Source organism: Gymnogyps californianus, chromosome 11 (genome assembly GCF_018139145.2).
Source record: "Gymnogyps californianus isolate 813 chromosome 11, ASM1813914v2, whole genome shotgun sequence".
NCBI classification, from domain to species: domain Eukaryota; kingdom Metazoa; phylum Chordata; class Aves; order Accipitriformes; family Cathartidae; genus Gymnogyps; species Gymnogyps californianus.
The window spans coordinates 12,781,214-12,803,173 of NC_059481.1; the positions used below are offsets into that span (position 1 = coordinate 12,781,214).

At 38.4% G+C, this 21,960-nt stretch overlaps 2 protein-coding genes across 2 annotated transcripts; both read left to right on the forward strand.

The window, feature by feature from the left end:
* The first annotated feature begins 5,758 nt into the window (after positions 1-5,758).
* On the forward strand, positions 5,759-15,274 carry SPATA5L1 (spermatogenesis associated 5 like 1). The gene is made up of 10 exons (XM_050903507.1): positions 5,759-5,839; positions 6,331-6,570; positions 6,653-7,750; positions 8,824-9,009; positions 10,921-11,079; positions 11,605-11,814; positions 12,222-12,449; positions 13,337-13,471; positions 14,157-14,282; positions 14,961-15,274. The coding sequence occupies exons 1-10, from the start codon at positions 5,759-5,761 to the stop codon at positions 15,111-15,113; spliced, it is 2,616 nt and encodes an 871-aa protein (XP_050759464.1). The 3' UTR covers positions 15,114-15,274.
* Positions 15,275-17,340: 2,066 nt separating this feature from the next.
* On the forward strand, positions 17,341-21,253 carry C11H15orf48 (chromosome 11 C15orf48 homolog). Its single transcript, XM_050903226.1, has 4 exons — positions 17,341-17,539; positions 17,848-17,936; positions 18,727-18,787; positions 19,460-21,253. The coding sequence occupies exons 1-4, from the start codon at positions 17,498-17,500 to the stop codon at positions 19,526-19,528; spliced, it is 261 nt and encodes an 86-aa protein (XP_050759183.1). The 5' UTR covers positions 17,341-17,497; the 3' UTR covers positions 19,529-21,253.
* The last annotated feature ends 707 nt before the right edge of the window (positions 21,254-21,960 follow it).

Sequence of the window (21,960 nt, forward strand, 5' to 3'; positions counted from 1 at the left end):
TGTCGATAAAAATTGTAAATTACATTATCTTATCTGAAGTTTTCAGGTTAAGACTCAATGGTATATACAGTCCTGCTCTAAAAATCAGTCTAAATGACAGTCTGACATGAATACTCTGTGAATGTGTGAACAAGTGATAAAGTTGTTCTGAAGAAACCAATATGACCTATCATAAAACCTGTAAAAGGAAAAAAAGAAAATCTATCTATCTGAACCATAGGAAAGAAGAGAGAGAAGAAAGTACAATACATAGCTGTGGCATGGAGGAAGGGAAGTCTAAAAAAAAAGTGTTAAACATTTTTCAAGCTAAGTTCCAGGTGGGAAAATAGATCTACTGAACAACTAGCTTCATACCCAAGTACTTTAAATTTTGCTCCTGCTCAAGCAGCTCTTCAAAGCAGGCATGGCAAGGATTCCTAGACGGCTTGGGGAGAATTCTTAGATGGTTCTGGGTAGATTCCTGGAATGCAGGAATGTTCCTACAAAGCACAGAGAGAATTCTTAGAAATTCTTCTTCTAGAAAGACCTTCTAGAAAGCACAGAAGGGATTCCTGGATGTACCTGGAAAATTCCCAGAAAGCATAGGGAACATGCTGGATCACCAGGCAAATTCCTAGGATACACTCAGGAAATCCCTAGAAAACAGAAGAGAAAATAGAACATTCCTAGAAAGCATTGGCAGAAATCCCTACAAAGCAAGGAAGGAAAACTTCCAGAAAGCACCAGGAAAATTCCTATCAAGCCAAAGGAGAATTCTTGAAAATTCTTTAAAAGCACAAGGAAAATTCCTAGAAATCACAGTGGGAATTCCTTGAAAGCATTTAGGAAAATTCGTAGAAAGTACTGGGAAAATCCCTAGAAAGCTGCAAGACAATTCTATATAAACTATACACTAATCTGTATAACTGCTATGTGGGATATTCTAAGAGGGAAAATGTGAATACAAAACATGTACCTAACATTTTGTATGCCTGAAACCAATTATTTTTATAGAATTCTTCGCATAATTTAAGAAACAAGCATGTGATGCTTCAAGAATGTGCCTTTAAAAAGAGAAAACTGAGAACAGCAGTCAGCAATAGACAGTCAGAATAAGTATGCATGACACTTCCGCTCTCATACACTCCCAGTTTCCAACGATTTCAGCTTGCAGAAGTTACTGACACCAATGGGAGTGTGGCTCTTCAGCAATCCCCTATGAGCTCTCTTCTCACGCAGACGTCCTCAATCCTGAGAACTCTCATGAACAGCATCCTTTTCTAAGTACTTGTCCAGTCTCCCCTTGCACCTACATACAATTTTGCATCCACAGCATCCTTCAGTGAAGTTCTACAGATCTACTACCCACCATGTGATGGATTACCTCTTTTTCTTTGTTTTGAACACAGGTCTGAGTAGCATCAGTTGTTCTGGCTTTGGAAGAGACCCTTAAAACAGGCATTTCCTATCCAAATTATAATTTTGCAAATCTCTTCCATAGCCACCTCAAAGTTTTCTTTCTGTGTTGAGAAGACACAGCCTACTTTTAGTCATTCCTTGCACTGGAGTCATTCCATACCTTTGATCATTCTTGCTGCCTTCTCTGAACCTTTCCCAGTTCTACTACAGATTTTGGGGGAGAGGAGATCAGAAGTACACACAATATCTAATGTACAGGTGAACCACAACCTTACACAGTGGAACTGAGATGGTTTTTGTTCTGTTCTCTGTTCCTTTTTTAGTTAATGCTAACATTTGATTTGCTTTTTGCACATCAAGCACTGAGCTGACATTTTCATGGAATCATCTATCCTGAGGCTATAAAAGTGGCCCTTCCCTTTGATCGCTCTTCCCTTTGTGCATCAGTTCACATTTATGTATACTGAATTTCATCTGCCATTTTACTGCTAAGTCCCTCAGTCTTGTATGGTCCTTCTGTAATTCTCCACAGTCTGCTCTCATTCCTATATTGAATACCACACAAGGATCTCACTATTCCATATCCAAAATAAGATCTAGTGAACCACTGGATTATATATTATGATGAAACAGACAACCAAGCACCTCTAAGTAGTAATCAAAAGGTGCTAAAGACAAATATTGACAAATTGATAAATGTGTCTTGTTAAATTATCTGCTGCTGCCCATTTTCCGCCTCTTGGAAAGGCTACCACCCCAAAGAAGTGTCAAGAGAACGCAATGTGCAGTTGGGCCTCAAGTCACTCCCAAGAAAATGTAGTGTCTTAGCATAAAATAATTTCCTTGGCAACTTAAGCTAAGACAACTGAGTTTCCATTGGAAGACTTCAGGTGCAGGCACACTTTTTCTGATGCATCTGCAGTGACGGCAATAACTTCCAGCAGAGATGCAGCATGGGTGTTATCTAAGGTGCAGTAACTTCACCATAGCTTTCTGGCAGTAGGCAGAGATTTTCCGCACTCTTCTTTGAGAAATGCAGGGCCTAACCTCACATGCCTTGCACATCCAAAATTCCTACTAACTGCAGTGGGAACTTTTTCCGTATAAAGATACAAGACTGGATGTTCACTAGAAAATTAAGTAAACACATTGAGGGTGGCCCTCCCATAAAGACATGCAGACATACAAAAGCTCTTTCCACTCCTTTTCTAAGCATGTCTTTACAATTTATCTATGAAGTTTTGTTATAACAGAGCCTGGTGTTTGAAATGTGCAATATCTAGCATAAGTATAATACAGCATTTACACTTAGTCACAGAACCTTCACAAATACTACAATCCTGCCCTAAAGTATATACATGCTATCTATTCACTTTGAGCTGTCTTTATTTGATTAATAGATAATCACAGCACATTTTCAAATCCATTTACCTTTAAAAAAGGCTATGTTAAAGACACTGTTAATTTGACAGTTTTAAATAAAAATTTCAGTTCTGATACTAGATATAGTCAAACTTACCAAAAATATGATCAGCTTAATATCTTCTTTACTTCGTATGCGGGGAATTATTGTAACAATACACAGTTACTTTCATTTTATGAGTTATAATAATTGGGAATTTTGAACATTATTTTATTCTACCAAAACCCAATACATATATACAAAACAGAAATATTATTCTTTCTTTTTAGAATATTATTAGAATATTATAATATTCCTTAAAAAGAAGTTAATCTGGCCCACTAAATACGAAAGCAAAGAATAAAGGAACATTCTTCCCCAGAAATAAACAGCAACAAACCCAACATGAAAAAGCTGAAACAGTAGTGAAGCTGAAAATTATCTGAACACTCACTGTGCTGGTTTTTCAATTTCATATTAAAAATGGAGTGAAGACAATGCTGGACAATATTTGATTTCTCCACGGACTGATGACTACTCCCTTCAAAATATCAGATCTGAAAGAAGAAATACAGCCATTCTTGAAGATCAGCTGCCATCTAGTGAATGGTAAGAAAACTGTTTAAAACATTATTTTTATTTTTTTGACAGTTTAAACTAGATTCTTGGTGGAAAACCTTTTTGCCATTTTGTCACTGTTAATTTTGGGGTCTGTAAATTATTCAGGAGCATGGCTATTAAAAGGTATGCATTCCAAAGCAGAGCAATGTCACTCAGCGATGTTTTCTATTAAAATATATAAATAAATTCTTGATCCCACAGTTTGCTCCAAAAGCCAATCCTGTGCACTTTCAAAAAGTCATATTAATGTTTTTGGGCTCCATTATACTAAAAAGAACTAAACTATCAGTGCCTTAAGGTAAAATATTCAGTAATACAACAATATACTACAGTTAAAAATTGAAGAAGTTTAAGTTAAAATTCACTGACTGAGATGTGCTCATCAAGCAACAATATCACAGTTTTTATGTTGGACACCAAGCATCTTATTGTTACATGTATGTTTTACACTTAGTAACTAATTTACAGGTAACTAGAATAAAACCCAAAATATTAGCAGTGTGCATCAACACTGTCAAATTAACTATTCTTATGTAGGACTACTGTGTTTCATGAATTAGTACTTCATTCCCATTTCACATTTTTGTGAAACAAGAAGTATTCTGTTCATATTTCAGAAATTATTACTGGTAGATACCTGCCAAGCAGGCTCATGGCTTTGTCTTGTTTTTCCCCTAAACCGTCACCTGCATTTCCACAATCAATGTGATGACATAAGTTGGAACTGCCACCAAAAGAGGTCACAGCCCTCCCTCCTCTTCCACCCGCCCATTTCAAGCCATTCTTTGCACTGACACAAGCATTTGCATGGCAGTGCAATGCACAAAATCAAGATTTAGTGCCAGTTAACTAACTCACCAAGAAAAAAAAAATAGTACTACACCAAACAAGCTCATCATCTTCGCCGTACTGATGCTTTTCTTATTAAAAGGAAGGACAGGAATTATATAATGAAGCTGATAAAGGGTGGAACCCTCTCTTTTTCTAAACTGATCATGGAATTATGATAAAAAGAAGGCAGGAAGGAAAAGAGACTGTTGCTGTGCTACTCATCCAATTATATTTATGCAAATCTGTATCTAAGTAAATTTTAAATTGGAAAAATAGATGGATTACTGCAAAGTACCTCTTCCATGCATTTGTCATTAAAAAAATCAGCAAGAAGACCTAAACTTGTCCTCACTAAAGCCAACAGAAGCTCAAATCAATAATTCTAACAGCTATTATTTGGAATTTTTTGTCACTCAAGATTAGATTTGCAGGCATTTTCCTTCTCATAAGAAATCAGATTTTCCAGATGTTACAATAAGTCTGTTACAAAGAACAACTATATATGAATATAAACCACAGAGCTCGTTTCAAATATGCACTTTTCCATACCTTTCTTTCCTAAACACAACTTTTTAAAACCAAGCAGAGGGTCTACCACTTACAGTTTGGAACTCTGAAACACAAATCTGCCATTTTAAACAGAGTATGTTTTTTGTTTAATCGAGTATGTACTTGAGGGCACTCATGTTTACGAGAACCTTTGACGGAAAGAAATAAAACAAGAGAATGTGTTTATAAGACATTGGCTTGAAAACACATTCTCTTTCTTGGAATGAAAGCTCCTTATAATCTTTTGTCTGTACATTCTCTGGACAGACATTAGCCTGTCCCACACTAAATACCTAATAAGTCTGCATATTCCACATAAGCATATTCCATATAAGCATTTGCATACATGTGCAGTACAAAAACATGCTATGAAAAGAAACATTAAGAAGATATCCAGGAGAAAAGGAACAGAAAATAAACACTGCAAGGAGAAAATTTGGTTATGAATTGAAAGGAAATAGAACATAGGCCCTTTTGCACATAATTAGGCATAAAGAGAAGGCTTGCTGGTTTTCACACTGCTCAGCCCTACACCTTTCTTCTGAGTTCGTACTCAGCATTTAAAATTAGCTGAACTGGCTCTGTTAACATTGCCTGCTTTTGTTCGTATGGCTTACTGAAATATTTTGTGTACAGCCCTTGGTTCAGTAAGGAATGTGACTACGCAGGACACCATCAAAAAGATTTCCTTATGCTTCCCCTCCAGAGGCCTTCAAAATACATGCTGGACAGTTCATAGTCGTGGTGTAAACCACCCCCTCTGCGTTTTCTGTGAACATAAGTACATCTGACTAGTGTCGTGTATTTGAGATCCCAATTCTTGTATGTATGTGGTCTCACATGAAGTCTGTATGTATTCAGTACATGTGTAACTTTACTTACAAAGAAGCTACTTGCAAGAATAAAATTATGCACATACTAGGTTTTATACATCATGATTTTATCTTGTATCCCACAATGCTGACAGATCTCCTGGAAGGTTTTTATCAAAGTACTGCACAATTCATGGCACAATTTAAGGCAGCAGTGGACCAAAAAGTTATACAATTCATTTTTCTTAAACGCTGAGCGCTTGTCAGAGCAACATACTACTACAGTTCTACCAATTGTTGAATAAATATCGGTGTTGTAATTACTTGTATCAGCAGCTTCTCAAGTCAATTGTGTGGCTCCCCGCTTGTTTTTCTTAACCAGCACCTACAGTTGACTCAACCCCACCCGCTGGTGAAAAAGGTGCTACCCTGAGTCAACGAAAGCACTGACAGGGGACACGGGAAAGGGGAAGCCCAACTTTCGGGAACATCAAGAAGCGCCAACCCGACAAGCGGGAGGCGCTGAGGAGACGAAATGAGGGAGGCGAGCGAGCCGCGCCAAGACCAGCTCTGTGGAGAACAAGCCGAGTGGCAATGAGGAGGGGGCTCAATCCACTTCGACTGTGGGAAGAGGGTATAAAAAGTCGAGAGAGGGCTGGCAGCTGGGCAGTCCATCACTAGGAGGCAGCGTCCACCTCACGCTCGCCGGCTTAACAGCGCTTCCGAAAGCAACGCCCGCAGCGGCGCCGGAGGCGGGAGCGTGAGGGAAGGCGGTGTCCCGCCCCGTCCCAGTGCGCGTGCTCCGCTGTGGCGCATGCGCGGGAGACGCCGCGGCCGCCTGTCAGCGCGGCGCGGCCTTTGCGCGGGAGCTGGTCCGCCCGTCCGGTTAGCCGCGGGGGTTGGGAGTGGCGGGCGGCCGCAGCGGGCCGGGCAGGCCTGGCGCTGGCGGAGCGTGGGGCCCACGGGAGGGCGAGGCGGGGTGAGTAAGGAGCTGGACGGGGCCGCGCAGAGGAGGGGGTTGTTGTCCTCTCTCGCGGAGGGAACGCCGCGCAAGTCCGCGATGGAGGCGGCAGCCTTAAAGCTGCTCCTCCTGGACCCGGGAGATGAAGGCACACAGAGGTGCAGGGTAGGGCCTGCCACCCTCTCCTTCCTGGGAGCCAGGATCGGCGCCCCGCTGAGGATCTCTCTGCCTACTGGCCGGTGTTTGTGCACGGCGTGGCCCAGGCACGATTTGGCGGACGGGTACCTGCAGGTGGATCTGACCTGCAGAACCGCAGGTGTAACTGCGAGGGACCTGAAGGGCCTCACGCTGGATGTCGGCCAGCTGAAGCTTCTGGCGTATTGCCAGTTAAAAAAGGTGACTGTGAAAGCGGTCCTTAAGAGTGCTGCGCTGAAAAAGTCGACTCCCAAAGCAGTGTTGCAGGAGACACTCAGAGAACTGCTAAGAAATGTTTATGTTTCACTTCATTACATTGTTACTGTTGCCCCAAATCTCGAAAATCCCGTGGTGTATATTGAAATATTGTCTGTAGACCCTTTGATGGATGAAGCTGGACTGATAACCCCCCAAACAAGCATAAAAATTAAGGAGGTGGTCACTCTTGAATGGTACAGACATGTATCAGAAGACACTGCAAAAACTTCAATTGCAGGACTAGATGATGTGGGAAAGTCTTTGAAAGAAATGATTGATCTGCCTTTCCGCTTTCCAAAAACTTTTAAGAAGCTAGGGCTTTCTGTCCCAAATGGATTGCTATTAATAGGGCCCCCAGGTGTAGGGAAAACTCTTATGGTAAAGGCAGTAGCAAAAGAAGTGGGTGCATATCTGTTTTGCATCAGTGGCCCAGCCCTCTACGGTTCAAGACCAGGAGAAGGTGAAGAGAATTTGCGAAGAGTCTTTGAAAAGGGCAGAGAAATGTCGTGTGAAGGCCCAACCGTTCTCTTTATTGATGAAGTTGACTCTTTATGCCCAAAGCGAGGACGTTCAAACAATGCTCCTGAAGATCGTATTGTTGCTCAGTTGCTAACACTACTGGATGGTGTAGGTAGTGAGGGTAAGATGGTCGTTATAGCAGCAACAAACAGGCCTGATGCCTTAGACCCTGCACTGAGAAGACCTGGCAGATTTGACAGAGAGGTAAGCAAACCCTGTTATTCATACGCTCTCTTTTTTCTTTCCTTTTTGAGGTGGAGCAGGGGGCAGTTAATAAAGTAATTTTTTTTTTAATGTCTGCGAGTCATATTTCACAGTGGGATTCTACAGGCTTGAGACATGTGTCCTGTTTCTTTCTTTAATTTGCTGCAGCTTGGGTAAGGTAGGGAGCACATTTTGCTCAGGAAACTGAGAGCTCCAAATACTTGAAAATGGACAAGGGGAGTCTTTATGCTTCTTTATCATAAAGACATGGACCTGTTCTTGAGAGTTTTCTTTTGCTTACAGATGCGTAGCATTACAGACTTAGATTTTTCTCATTTAAATCCCAGATTTATGCATCTCTCCTTAAAAGTTTAGTGTGACAGAGAACTAGTAACCTGTTGTGTCAAAAATTCCATTCAGATTTCAGTAACAGAGGCTAGGTCTACTCTGGAAAACTTCTGCTAGCCTAATGGTCAAAAGAAGAAAGAACACATGCAGTTATGCAATGCACAATGCTTTTGCTAGTGTTATTTATTTTGCTGGCTAAATGCACTCCTGAGTCATCCAGTTAAGTCAAGTTCTTTAATGCTTTCACAATTATAATTTTCATTATTTTCCAGGATTTATAGGTTGTTGAGATATATTTTATGGCGATATTTTACCAGGTTTTTAATAATGTATGAATGTTTATCTAATTGATTTTTTTCTTTCGGATTAATCTAATTCAGTCCTTGTGATGCAAGGAAATTATTATTTCAGTGTTATGTCTTATGTTGAAATTACCTTTAAAACAGGCCTTGATGGACACTAGCTGACAGTATCTTATGAACAACTGTTTATACAAACACTGTTCACTTGGAAAGTAAGTGTAAATGAAGGGTATTTTAAGTATTTGTCATTTGTATAGTGCTGGTAGTAAGTTTCTTGTAAAATTCTTTAGTTGCAGTATAAGTATGTATAAATCTTCAGTAAGCTGTATAAAGCAGAGACAAAGTTGCTTGCCTAGGTCTATAAAATAAGAGGAATATAGCAAAATACCTACTTAAAGTTTTTGTTTATTATATTTGGTTTAGATTATTATTGGGACCCCAACACTTACACAAAGAAGATCCATCCTGCGGTTGCTTACATCTAGTATGCCGATTTCTACAGATGTTAATTTGGTTAAACTGGCAGAAATGACAACTGGGTATGTTGGAGCTGACCTTACAGCACTCTGCAGAGAAGCTGCTATGCAGGCTGTGTTCCACAGCTCTTTGGTATGGTTGCAAATTAGTCAAGAAGAATGTCAGTAATATATGTACCACCCTTTCCCCATTAATACATGGCTTTACTTGAAAAGCTCAACAAGTTGAAGAACTCACAAATTAAAATACTGAAAAACACCAAGTGTGTTATAAACGTAAATATGCCATTGTGCTGGTCCTTTCAGTTCTCACCTGAAAAGCCTGTTTTCTCCTTTCTAGGTGAAAAGCTTTGCTGAAAGTTTTTATCCTTATCTTTTTACGATTGTGCAAAGCAGAGACTTTAGTCTTTTTTGGCAAACTAAACTATAATGTCCACCAAAGCTCTCTTTTGAAGCTATCAGTGATTTAGAATTCTACTTCTTAATAGAAGTAAATATATAACTGCTAGTGATAATAACTATTATCATTTCGGTTATATGGCTGGATATAACATTGTTGTAGACACAAGGTATACAACTGCCCAGCATGCGGGAATTTAACTTCTTAGCAATTCTCTTAATTCCATATCTATAATATCTGTTTGTTAATATTCTTTCTATCTATTCTGACTTTTACAAGAATTGTGAGATATATGTTTGCTGTGGTTTTTCATCTGGAATGGCTGAGCGGAAATTTAAAGCCATATTTGCAAAATTTCCAGAGTCAGAGCATCTACAGAGAATGGTAGAACTCTCTGTCTTCACTCAGGGGTAGAAAAAAGAGAGCATCCTATTTCTAGAACTTCCATCTCCTCCAGATACCTTACAAATATTGAAAATAATACACAAAATAATTTGAGCCTGGGATCCTGTCGTGGTTTAACCCCAGCCGGCAACTAAGCACCACGCAGCCGCTTGCTCACTCCCCCCCCACCCCTGGGATGGGGGAGAGAATCAGGAAAAAAAAACTCGTGAGTTGAGATAAAGACAGTTTAATAGGACAGAAAGGAATGAAAAACAATGATAATGATAATAATATGACAATAGTAATACTAAAAGAATTAAACTATACAAAGCAAGTGGTGCACAATGCAATTGCTCACCACTCGTTGACCAATGCCCAGTTAGTTCCCAAGCCACGATCCCCCCTCACAGCCAACTCCCCCAGTTTATATACTGGGCATGATGTCATATGGTATGGAATAGCTCTTTGGCCAGTTTGGGTCAGCTGTCCTGGCTGTGTCCCCTCCCAGCTTCTTGTGCCCCTCCAGCCTTCTTGCTGGCTGGGCATGAGAAGCTGAAAAATCCTTGACTTAGTAGAAACACTACTTAGCAACAACTAAAAACATCAGTGTGTTATCAACATTCTTTTCCTACTAAATCCAAAACACAGCACTATACCAGCTACTAGGAAGAAAATTAACTCTGTCCTAGCTGAAACCAGGACAGATCCCAGAAAGAAATAGATGGACAAATGAAAATAATGAATAAGTACATGGCCTATTTGCCTTGCGAACCGCAAGTACCTTTGTAAAATACGTCTTAGTTCTGTTCCTGCATCTGTAGTTAATAATGGTATTTTATAGCCTATTTGAGATAAAGTGCCTTACTTTCTCCAGTATGTGGTGAAAATGGATGTTGGAACATTTTTATTTGTATTCAAGAGATTCTAGGATTTGGTGTGTAGTAACCTTGAAACTAGCAACCATTTGATTTAGCACATCCCTGTGTAATGGAGCTATAATGTAGGGAAAAACAGTAGTTTTCTCTAAAACATTAAATTTCTGTTAAAATTGGTTGTTCCTGTGTAAAAACTTGCCATTAAAGAGAATATATTCTACGTTGTGTTACATCTGTGTGTCTGCAGTGCTTAAGCTTGTTAGGGCAGGAATCTGCTTCTTTATTAGTTGCATTTGGCTTTTTGTGAAGTGTTTTGCATGCTAATGCAGCATTATAAGTTATTATGTAAAAATACTGTTAATATGCTTTATCTGGGTTTCTTCAGGATTCAACTGCAACAGTGATTAACATGGCAGATTTCCAAGAAGCTTTTAAAAAAATTCAACCATCCTCTTTTCGAACTGCAATTGGACTAACAGAGTGTAAACCTGTCACTTGGGAGCAAATTGGTGGTCTTGAAGATGTGAAATTAAAGTTAAAACAGGTAATGTGTAAAAAAACTTTAGATAAACAGCTAGTTTCTAATAACCATGTCCTCTGAGGTATTCTGTGTGCTACATTATGGAAATGAATTCTCTTGGAAATTACCTGATTATAAATTGTATTTTAAACATTTTTTTTACTACATTAAGTTTTTACAATGTTTGTGAGTCAGAAATCTTCCAGTCACAAGATATCACCACCAAGCGTAATATCATGGGAAAATAAGCATGTTTTTTAGTAGCTGAAAAACACTTAATTTGTAGCCAGATAATTTGTCCATTCCTGAATTTGTAGCCAGAGATGGCTCTTGCGTATCATCTCTCAAGGATTGCCTTTTGTTCTGTTTGAGACAGAGGAAACTTTAAGAAGGGGGGCGTTATTTGAAGGAAGACTGAATTAGTATTCTCTGATTTCAAATTAATGTTTGTACCAAGGAGAGGAAATAATGTGCTCAGCAATTTTATTGATTGCCTATGAACTCTAGTTTTGTTATTAAGAATTTTATGCCTTTTCTGTGTATTGACAGAGTATCGAGTGGCCTATGAAATTTCCTCAGGCATTTGCTAGGATGGGCCTGTCTCATCCAAAGGGTATTCTTCTCTATGGGCCGTCAGGGTGTGCCAAAACCACACTGGTGAAGGCTGTGGCCACAAGTTGTCACTGTTCCTTTCTCTCTGTAAGTGGTGCTGACCTTTTCTCACCTTACGTTGGAGATTCAGAGAAGATTTTGTCTCAGGTACAGTTTTTAATTTCTGTAAGGTCTATAGTCTGTTTTTGCTTGATTTTTGTATTAGTTAGGCCTAAGTTTTGTTATTGAAAAGATGATAGTTAAAGCTCTCATATGATTATTAAATAGAAATGGCTTACAGATTCACATTTATATAAACTGAGAAACTAGCCCTAAAATTATACCAGTTTTGAACTTTGACAGTATTTCTACCCTTTTGTTTTCAGTTCATTTAAGAATTTAAATAAGAAGCAGAATTTGCCTATAGTAAACGTAAGCCAAAACAGCTCTTGTCAATCATTATGAATGTATCTTTAAAGTTAAGTAAAATACAGAGTATATGTAAATAGGTGTTTTCACCGTACCTGATAGAATGTATGCATTAAGGTTTTACTTTATTAATATTTAAAAAAAAGGTTTTTCGCCAAGCAAGAGCAAATACTCCAGCAATAATATTCCTAGATGAGATTGATTCTATCTTGGGATCTCGGTCACACTTCAAAATGGGCCATGGTGTCTCAGAGCGGGTTCTTTCTGTTCTTCTCAATGAGTTGGATGGTATTGGGCTGAAAGTCACAGAAAGAAGAGGAAGCAAACTACAGCTTGAGGGTCAATGTCAAGAACAAAGTGATGAGGAAAGAAAGGTATTTATGTTCCCTTTTCCATATAGGAAGAATGATAAATGCTGTCCAGTTGTTCCAAAAATTTTGGTTGTTGGCATTCACACTATTTAAACTTAAAATCTTCAAGCTTAAAAATATGCAAGATGCTCTTCTACTCTGTCATAATTTCTAGTTTTTAGAAAATACCGTATATAGGCTGCTAACTGTTTTTACATACACTGTTCCTCAATGAGACTTTGTTTGAAGAAAATACTCACACAGGCTAATGAGCGTTACTAGTTAGTGTTCATCTTCTGTCACAAAAATCCTCTTGCTTGACACTAAGGTAATTTTTTAGACTAATTGTGCTGTTTTTACTATTATACAGGTTCCTTCCTGAACTTACATTTTATAAGCATTTCCCCTACTTCATTTGCAGTGCTTTCTCATACATACCTTCTACAAAACCAGTACAGTTATGATCAGTTATTTATTTAAACAAAGTTGCAGCTGGACTTTTCAGTGAATTGTTCACAACATTTAATGTTTAGCTTTTCTGTAGTTAATTTTCTGTCTTCATATCATGATACTCTCTGGGGGAAAATTGAAGAAAACAGTTTCAGAATTGTAGGATACTGAATTTTTGTATATAAAAGGTCTTTGTTACAATCTGGCCAAAGAAAAGCCTGTATTTATCATCAAGGCAGATACTAACTATATTTCTTCCTTGTCATCTAATCTGGCCTGCACCAAGGTATTTTTTACCTCAAGAAAAATAAAATAACTAATATTGAAAGGAAAATAACTACATGTAAAGATATTTCATCTTTTCACCCTTCCCCTTTTCTCATTAGTAGTTAACTAATGTCTTTAGATAATATCTATCTTAACCATGTTGCACTGATTTGTTTATATCATCTCTTACTCAGCTAGAGTATCAGGAAACTTTGAACAAAGATTTTATGGTAGTTGCTGCAACAAATAGACCAGATATGTTGGATGATGCCTTATTGCGTCCTGGAAGGCTAGACAAGGTGATCTATATTCCACCTCCAGATCTGAAGGTGATGTATTACAAATCCGTACGTGGCTTTAAATGGAGAGATATTAATGGCCAGCATACTTTAAGAGCAAAGGGGGCATATTCCTATAATATATTTAACAATTGATGGATAATTCACTGAAGATCATTCACCAAACTCAAGGTACATGGAAGAAGTTTAAAAAGGAATAATTACATTTGTAATTTAAACACCAGTAACATTTTAACTGGTGTATGTAGTTATACTATTGCATATAGAAAATAGACAAAATCTGGAATAATTCTGTATTTACAAAATCAGGCTGCAGTTTAGGAAGTACCATAGCAAGTTGTCTGTCCTTGCTTCAAATCATTCTTGTGCCCTGTTCCCAAGGGTAGTGTAGCTACTTGTCCTGAGTTTCCCCCCAAAAAGTTGACCCAAAGCAGGCCAAATGTGGACTCTTCAGTCTAAAATACTGTGTTTCCATGAAGTAATGAGCAACTCTGAATAACAGACTTTAATATATGAGATAATGCTTACTCTTGTGGTTATGGTTATCTCCATTAATAGTGTTTTATTCACTCTTCCACCGAAACAATGTTGTTTCTGTTCTGGTACTCTTCTGGATTTTCGTTAGTTCTAATTTCAAATTTGGTACTGCTTTGGAGAGGGATTAATTATTGGTTTGTTGGTTTTGTTTTCTTGTATAATATGCACCAACTTACAGGGAAGGCTTTCCATTTTGAAAATCTGCACAGAAAAAATTCCATTAGATACTGATGTGTCATTACAAGATGTGGCAGTCCTAACAGACCTCTTCTCTGGAGCTGATATTGAAAATCTGTGCAAGGAGGTAAGAAATATTCATGGTTAATCTGTGAAATAAACTGTAAATGAAACCTTTCAGTGAAAAAAGAGAGCTAACTCGTAGATGTTACCAAGACATCTGTAGTAAGGATTCTTTCACAGTTTGTAATGAAAATATAAAGAGAATGAGTAAAACAGAAGAACTGAACAAGGGTTAATTCTTTAAATAAAAAAGCCAAATAAGAATAAAGGCTTTCTGTGATAATTTACTAGAAGTTAAGGAACTGTACTACCCTTTGCTTCACATGGCCCTTTCTAATCCAAGCTCACATCTTAGATGAATTGTATTCTGCAAGCAACTGCAGCATTTTTAGCTGAAATTAGAATGTACTGTCAAGGCTAGAGATAAAAAAATTGAGAAGAGAAATCCGTAAGTATCTGAGATAAGTTGTATAAAAGAGAGAAGACTAGGAAGAAAATCCAAATGTTTAAGTGATCAAGGATATATTGTCTAATCCAGATGAAAAAGTGAATGGAACAGTTATAGTAATCTTATTTGATGTTTATCTATTGTTAAATAACCATAAATTATGCAATGCTGTTTTCAGATACTTTACCTAAAATTTTGTTTTATGTGAAATATTTTAGAATACTTACAATAACTTCTTTGCAACTTAAAACATGATAAGCACTTCAAGTTGTTTCTTTTTTTTTCTTTTTAAAGGCTGCTTTGTTGGCATTGCAAGAGAATGGACTTGAAGCAACTGCCGTAAAACACGAGCATTTTGTAAAATCATTGAGGACTGTAAAACCATCCTTAAACATAAAAGACTTGGAATTTTATGAAAAATTTTATAATCAAGAATTAGCCTCTTGAATTCAAGAGGAGTGATGTGGCATAGGTATTTTTAAATATATTACAAAGATTTTGCAATGGCTTACATCTTTCCTGCATTTTAATACTGTACTTACTGTAGTTTTCAGTGTGTATGAAATACAGTAAAATTTCATGTGTGGAAAATCTGTGATTTCTATAATGGAGAATAAATGAAAATCTTGTTTGCTTCGGCTAGGTTTCCATCTGATGAAATGAGTAATTGAGATACTTAGATAAAACACTGTGGAACAGGTTAGTGTTACTGTAGATTTCCTACTTTTCAGTACAAACATTGGCATAATAAGAATATTTAATTTAAAATGTGTTTTGAAGTCTCCAAAGGACAGTGAATATTTGAAAAACAGAAAAGCTTTCAGAATGTTAAATAGGAGGAAGTAAGTCCCATACTATATAAAATGTAAGATGTTTTATATGTGCATATCTACAGGCTTGCTTTCTTACCAGCAGATTCCAAAATATAGTGGCAGTGAAAAGGTTGTCAGTGCTTAATAACTTGTTGTAAGTTTGGGAGTCGGGGTTTTTTGGAATAATTTTAGATCAGTTACTGCTTACTGTACAAACATTTCAATTGAGTAAGCACATAGTAAGTAAGTCTGTAATCAATTCAAACTATAATTTCTTCTTTAGAGAAGGGAGTTTGCTTTATAACAGTTTCTGCAGAATTCTTTTCCCCACCCAACCATTCTTTGTCAATGTATTTTTGTAGGTCGTCTTCTAAAATACACAAATATATCAAAGGAAATTGTAATTACATGTATGTAAGTGTGCATTTTAACTTACCAGGGTATGAAGTTTTTAATTAGTTTTTCCTTTTCCCCATGAAAATGCTTGTGAACGAAATACTCCGCTGTCAAAGATAGTTTCTTATTTCAGCTGAGGTTCTTAAGTTATAAATCCATTAACAAATATTTCTTTCTCATAACAGGGACACTAGGGACTGCACTGCAGTGCGGTTTACAGTGAGATGGATCACGAAAGGAAGTTCCAAGGCAGTTAGCGACTGCGGAGGGCAAAGGGGAGTAGTAGAAACTGTTGTAACTTAGGAAAAGGTTCAGATATAAATGACTGTCCTACAGCTTGATGGCTTTGATCACCATTTCCTCAGGAAGGACCATCCTGCTGCTTTATTGCTGGCAACAAGTAGGCCAGTGCCAGTGAACTTCCCAAACACCTAAAGGTTTCTCAGCAGCAGTGCTGGAGATAAAGTATGAAAACCTTCAAGGTAACTCTCTGTTCTGCTTTCCAGTATTTGAGAGTGTTGCTTTAGAATTGCCAGACCTGAGAGTTGTTAGGACAGCAAAATGCTGTCAGCTCCTTTGTTTCAAAGATGCTGCTGCTTAACTTCTGTACTTGCTCCCTAGGAGGACCAGCAGAGATAATTGTGCCCTGTTGTGTCCCCTCCTTGCTACAGGGAGCCAGCAGAGCATGCAGTAAAGGCAACCTCTCCTTCCTCTTACTGCTTTCCAGTGGGCAAGAGGGAAAGGGAGAAACAGATTTACAAGAGTCTGCTGACACCACGTACCTCCAGCCTGCCCCTGGTAGGAGTTTTTCTCAGACAGGAGTATTGGGAAGTGATAGGAGCTGCGTAACACAGTAGAGTGATGGGAACCTGGGCCAGGGTTTAGCTTTTGTTGCAGCAAAAGGGGACAGAGTGACATTGGGCTCCTGTTTTGGTCCCTGTATGCACCTTGCCGAGCTCTGAAAAGAGGCAGGGTGAGGCCTTTCCCGTGCATTTGCCTAGATACGCTGTTCTGTAGGTAACTGCCTGGAGAAGGGGACAAACAAGAAGACAAAGGAGAAATGGAGAAGCAAGGTTTGAGTAACGCGGTAACGGAGCGAGGAGGAGTTGCGGAAAGAAGGCGGGAAGAGTACACGCCGCGTCCCCCGCTGCCTCCTGCCACCTCCCTTTTCAGACCTGGAACTGCTCGGTGCGCTCCCCTGCGCCTGCGCGCCGCGGGCCGGAGGGCGGCGCTGCTCGCCCGCGGGCGGCTCCCCGCGCCGGCCGCTGGGGGGCGCCCGCCCCGCCTGCCTGCCTGCCTGCCTGCCTGCCTGCCCGCCCGCCCGCCCGGGGCGCGGGCTGAGGGCTCAGGCTGCGGTGCGCTGTGCGGCGGGCGGAGGTTCCGCCTACGTGACTTGGGCCACAGCCAACGTTTACGGGCGTTGCTGGGCGTATATAACGCGGAGAGCAGGCTCCCTGGCGCTGGTGCCCTTCGGCAGCGCTGCCGGTCCTTCTCCGCTCTGCCAGGTAACGCAGGCATCGTGCCCTCTTCCCCCGGGGCCAGCGGCCGAGCCTGGGTCTTCCATCCCGGCCCGGGGTGCGGTGACAGGGAACCGTTTGTTCCAGGTCCGCAGTCGCAGCGAGGATGAACACGAGCTTCTTCCAGCTACTAAAAGCAAAAAAAGAAGTAAGTTTGTCAGAGACGTTGGTTCTGTGATAATCCGCTTTGGTGAGTGGATGCCAGCTGGCTCACGCAGGTGCACAGGCATTGCCATTTAATAACAAGCACCTTATAGAGGAAATTGTGATAGCAAGGGACATGTGTAAGTTGAAATTCATGCTTTGAAAGTGAGGTGGTGTGAATAGTAATGTAGAGGTAGCATACCTTAACAGGTAATCACAGCTTAGTTCCTTGTAACCCTCACTCCCCCTGTTCGTGGCTCTGTAGCCAGGACATTAGTTCTTCAACTCAACTCTCCATTTTATGTCTTTCAGCTCATTCCCCTGGTTGGAGTAGTGTCCTTCGCAGCAGTTGGGGCGCTCTCTTTTTCTGCCTATTCCCTATTCAGCAAATCTGATGTGATGTAAGCAAAATACTTATTGCTTGGAGTTTACTCTAACCTTTTTTGTTCAACAGAGGTATTTGACCATCATGTTTTGCACCAAAAAAAACCCCAACCCAAACCCATGTGGATGTTTCAGGCTACTAACAACAACTAAGCTATCTGCAGATTGTAAATACTGAAGAAATTAATTTGGAGCGTAGACCAAGTTATTTCCTAACTTTTGATTTAATAATTATATTTTTTCTTTATTTTAGGTGTAATAGGTTTTAAATGTTCTTATGAAGAATTTCAGATAATCAGATAGGTAGATGACATGCAGATATGTTGCAACCAGGCTATTGACTTGTATCTAAAGAACAGCATTTGATAATATGAACTTAGAATACGCTAATATTTTAATGGCTTGGCTAATAATTGGAGCTAAGTCCTATACTCTTTAAGCTTTTGGGAATTTTTATATTTACTTCAAAGTGATTGGAATAGGCATTTTAGCTGTCAGGGTAAGAATCCCCTTACTTTTTGTCTGTGTCTTTGTTCAGTTTTGATTTTTCAGCTTGCTTCCCTTACGATAACACATTATACTTTAACAACATAGGCTTGTTTGGTGCTTTGGAAGCTGCAACTAAAGCAAGCCATCATTGATTCCTACTCAGAATTTAAAACAGAAATGCCCAAACCTGTAAACTTGTGTTTCAGGGAACTACCTACATGAATAGTTCTACTGACAATAGACTGCTCATATAAGAAAAATGTATGCAAGATCACACCCTAAAACATAGTACCTGTTTTATTTTATCTTCTCTTAAAGCGTTAACAAGAGTGGCAATCCAGAACCCTGGGAAACTGTCGATCCTGCCAAGCCTCAGAAGGTAATTCATACAAATAATATAGTCAGTACAAATAGCATATATTTCCAACACAATTAATAACTTCATTTAAATATGTAAGAACTAGATTAATGAGGAAGCAAATGTGAAGCTGATGTATATCTGTTTAAAAGTGGAACTGCTTAATTTATTACTTTATGTGAAGTATCTTGCCTCTATTACTTAATGATAGGGATTCAGCTATTATATTATAGGTCTGATCCTGAATTTATGGTGTACTTCTGGTTGATGTTTCCCCCCCCCCCCCCCCGCCAACATCCATTTACTCAATTCCATTGATAACAGTGGAAATTTGGAGTATAGAGGAAATGCTGTTTACCCTTGCCTTGTTCCTGAATTACAAAATTGACTAAGAATGTTGAGTACTGCAGCCTGAAGGGAAAAAAAAAAATCTTAGTTTAGTAGAGCATCTAGGATAAGGAAAAATAAAATTATTTGGCATTATTACTTATTTAATATCCAAGTGATTTTGTTCAACAAATTATTAAATATGCCATCAGTTGCTATTTTTGCTTACTTCTGAAAGGAAAATGTAAAGCTACTAGAAATCCTTCTTCACTGATAAATTGATGTATGATGGGATGGTGGGAGTGGAGTAAATGCTCACCGGGATTTTGCTAATTTCATTCATATTTTCCTTTGAATTTCTTCCAGCTATTAACGATCCATCAGAAATGGAAACCTATAGAAGAGCTGGAAAATGTCAGAAAGCTTACGAAGTGACAAGTTTCTGTTGCCTCAAAAAGGTACCCTATGAATCTAGTGGAATCACTTCTGCACAAACTTGACTACTGAAATCAGTGTGCGGAAATGCTTCTGCTACATTTTTAGGGTCTCCCTACATTTTTTGGACTCTGGATGAGAAGTTTCATGTTGCTTTAGAAGTTAGCATACAACATCCACATAGTCCAAAAATCTGTGTCAAATATTCATTTTCAGTAGGCATTTGATGTCAAATGTTGAATAGTCAGATGGTAATTATAGATGGAAAAAGCCTTCACACTTTTTGTAGAATTTTGTTTTTCTCAAAATACATTAATTTTATATATTTTTAATAAAATATATTTTAAATTTTTACAACATTCCATGTAACTTCCATAATTGGAGATTACCCAAAAGCCCTTCTAAATCGGGATTCCTGGTCTGTTCCCTCTCTATACTGTATTTCAATGCTGTATACAGACCAAACAGTCATCATAGCCAGGGGATGTCTTTGTATGGCCACATACGCGGTCATAAAGTATACTTGCATTCGTTTTCTACATTAGATGTGATGACAATTTAAGTCAAAACTAATGTTCTACTGCTAATACTAAAACTTACACTTGCGCTCACGTTAACGCACTGAAGAGTCCAATAGGTTATTTAAGGGTATATTTGAGACTGCAGGATTAGAACATAAGAATTAAGCATGGCTAAAAGGGAATTGGAAATGAGATAATTTCTGCTCTATTTAAATATTGTGTTTAAATTTAGAAAAAGTTACTAGAATTAGGAAATTTGCATTATCCAAAACTAATTACATGATGTTAATTTCTTTTTGTGCAAGGTAGTTCATGTGCAAGCTCAAATGTACTGCGCAGTTAACTATTTTTAAACATTTCTAGATACATGCTATTAGGGGCATCTGCTTTAACAAAGAGAAAATAACAGATTAAAATTAGGAATGATTCCATGAAGAGGCAGTTCCTCTTTAAGTATCTGTGTGTTTTCTTATGGATTGGCCAGGGAAAGAATGTAATGGGCAGACCCCCCAGTAAATCAATGAGGCAATATATGCATCCAATGGTAGAACAGTCCTTTTGTGGCTATTTTCTGTATGTGTCCCCTTCCAAGCAGTTTCACAATGTATTATACAGTTTCCTTTACAATGGATATTCAGAATGCATATTACTTTCTGTGAGGAAGAAAGCAAAAGTGAAACAACTGCTCATTGGAGAAAGTCCCTGTAAGTGAGTAATAGTGAAGTGCTTTAGGTTACTCTGCTGCAGCAAAGACAAAACTTAAGTTAGTCAAGCTGTCTCCTGAATTTTAAGGTAGCTTGGCTTCAGAAGCTTTAGGTTTTCTTGAGATTTATTGATGCTGAGGAAAAAAAGTTAAAATGTTATTTTATCCCATACTTGTGTGCAGATACAGTGTAAATATTTGTTTATCAAGTAAAGATGACTCAGCAGCATTTATGTTTTAGTGAGAGGAACTACACAACTTCAGAATACGTTCTTAGCTTTCATTTTAAGGAATGATGTTACAAGATGATTGGATAGCATATAACCACAAAAATCCAGTGCTCTGAGGAATACAAGTTTTAAGTATTTTACTAGAGAAATATTTTAAAATATTTTGTGTAAGTTATTCTGTATTTCCATATTTTTACTGGTCTGTATCAAAACAAAAAGTGCTGTGCTCTTGAGTTGATGCATGAATTAAATGAGTTTGTTCTTCAGTAAATCACTTGTATGGTCTGTAAATACTATGACCTAAGTATCTGTCAACATTAGGGAAATAAACGTAAGTCATTTTTACGCAATTTTTGTACTTAACTACTTTTCAGGGGTGTCTTCGAGTAGCTCATTAAGCAGTGTGACTGCCATCAGTCACAGGTTGTTGCTTCTCTAATCTTGTCCTGAAGCATAATAGCTAAGGTAATAGCATGTTTGGCTTTGTTAGCTACTCCTTTTTTTAATATAGAGTTGTGGGGAGGGTTTTCACATAATGTGAGAAATCAAAATATTTTTCTGCACTTCAAAAAGATTATGAGTATTGTTAAAGTTCTTGGGACAACTTTGTGTGTTCTCAGACTGTCCCTAAAAATAGTCCTGTATAGATGAGGCTTTTTTTCTTGTAAGTAGAGCACACCAAGAGCAATTACTGTATCTCCCCCCCAACCTACTTAAATCTATAAAGTAATATACAAATTATTTCCTTGTTCTACAAACATCAGAGTTAAGACAGTAAAGATTTAATTGGCTGAATTTTATGAGCTGACTTTTATGAGAACAATAAGACTTCCATGTCCTGTGTTATGCAAACCCATGACTTTTTATTGCATGGACAATTTAGAGGCCATTGAAATAATTTAACAACTTTCTTCCTTCTCTCCATTTTATCTCCTCCTCCATTCTGTTCTTGGGTTTGGGTTTGGTTTTTTTTTTTTT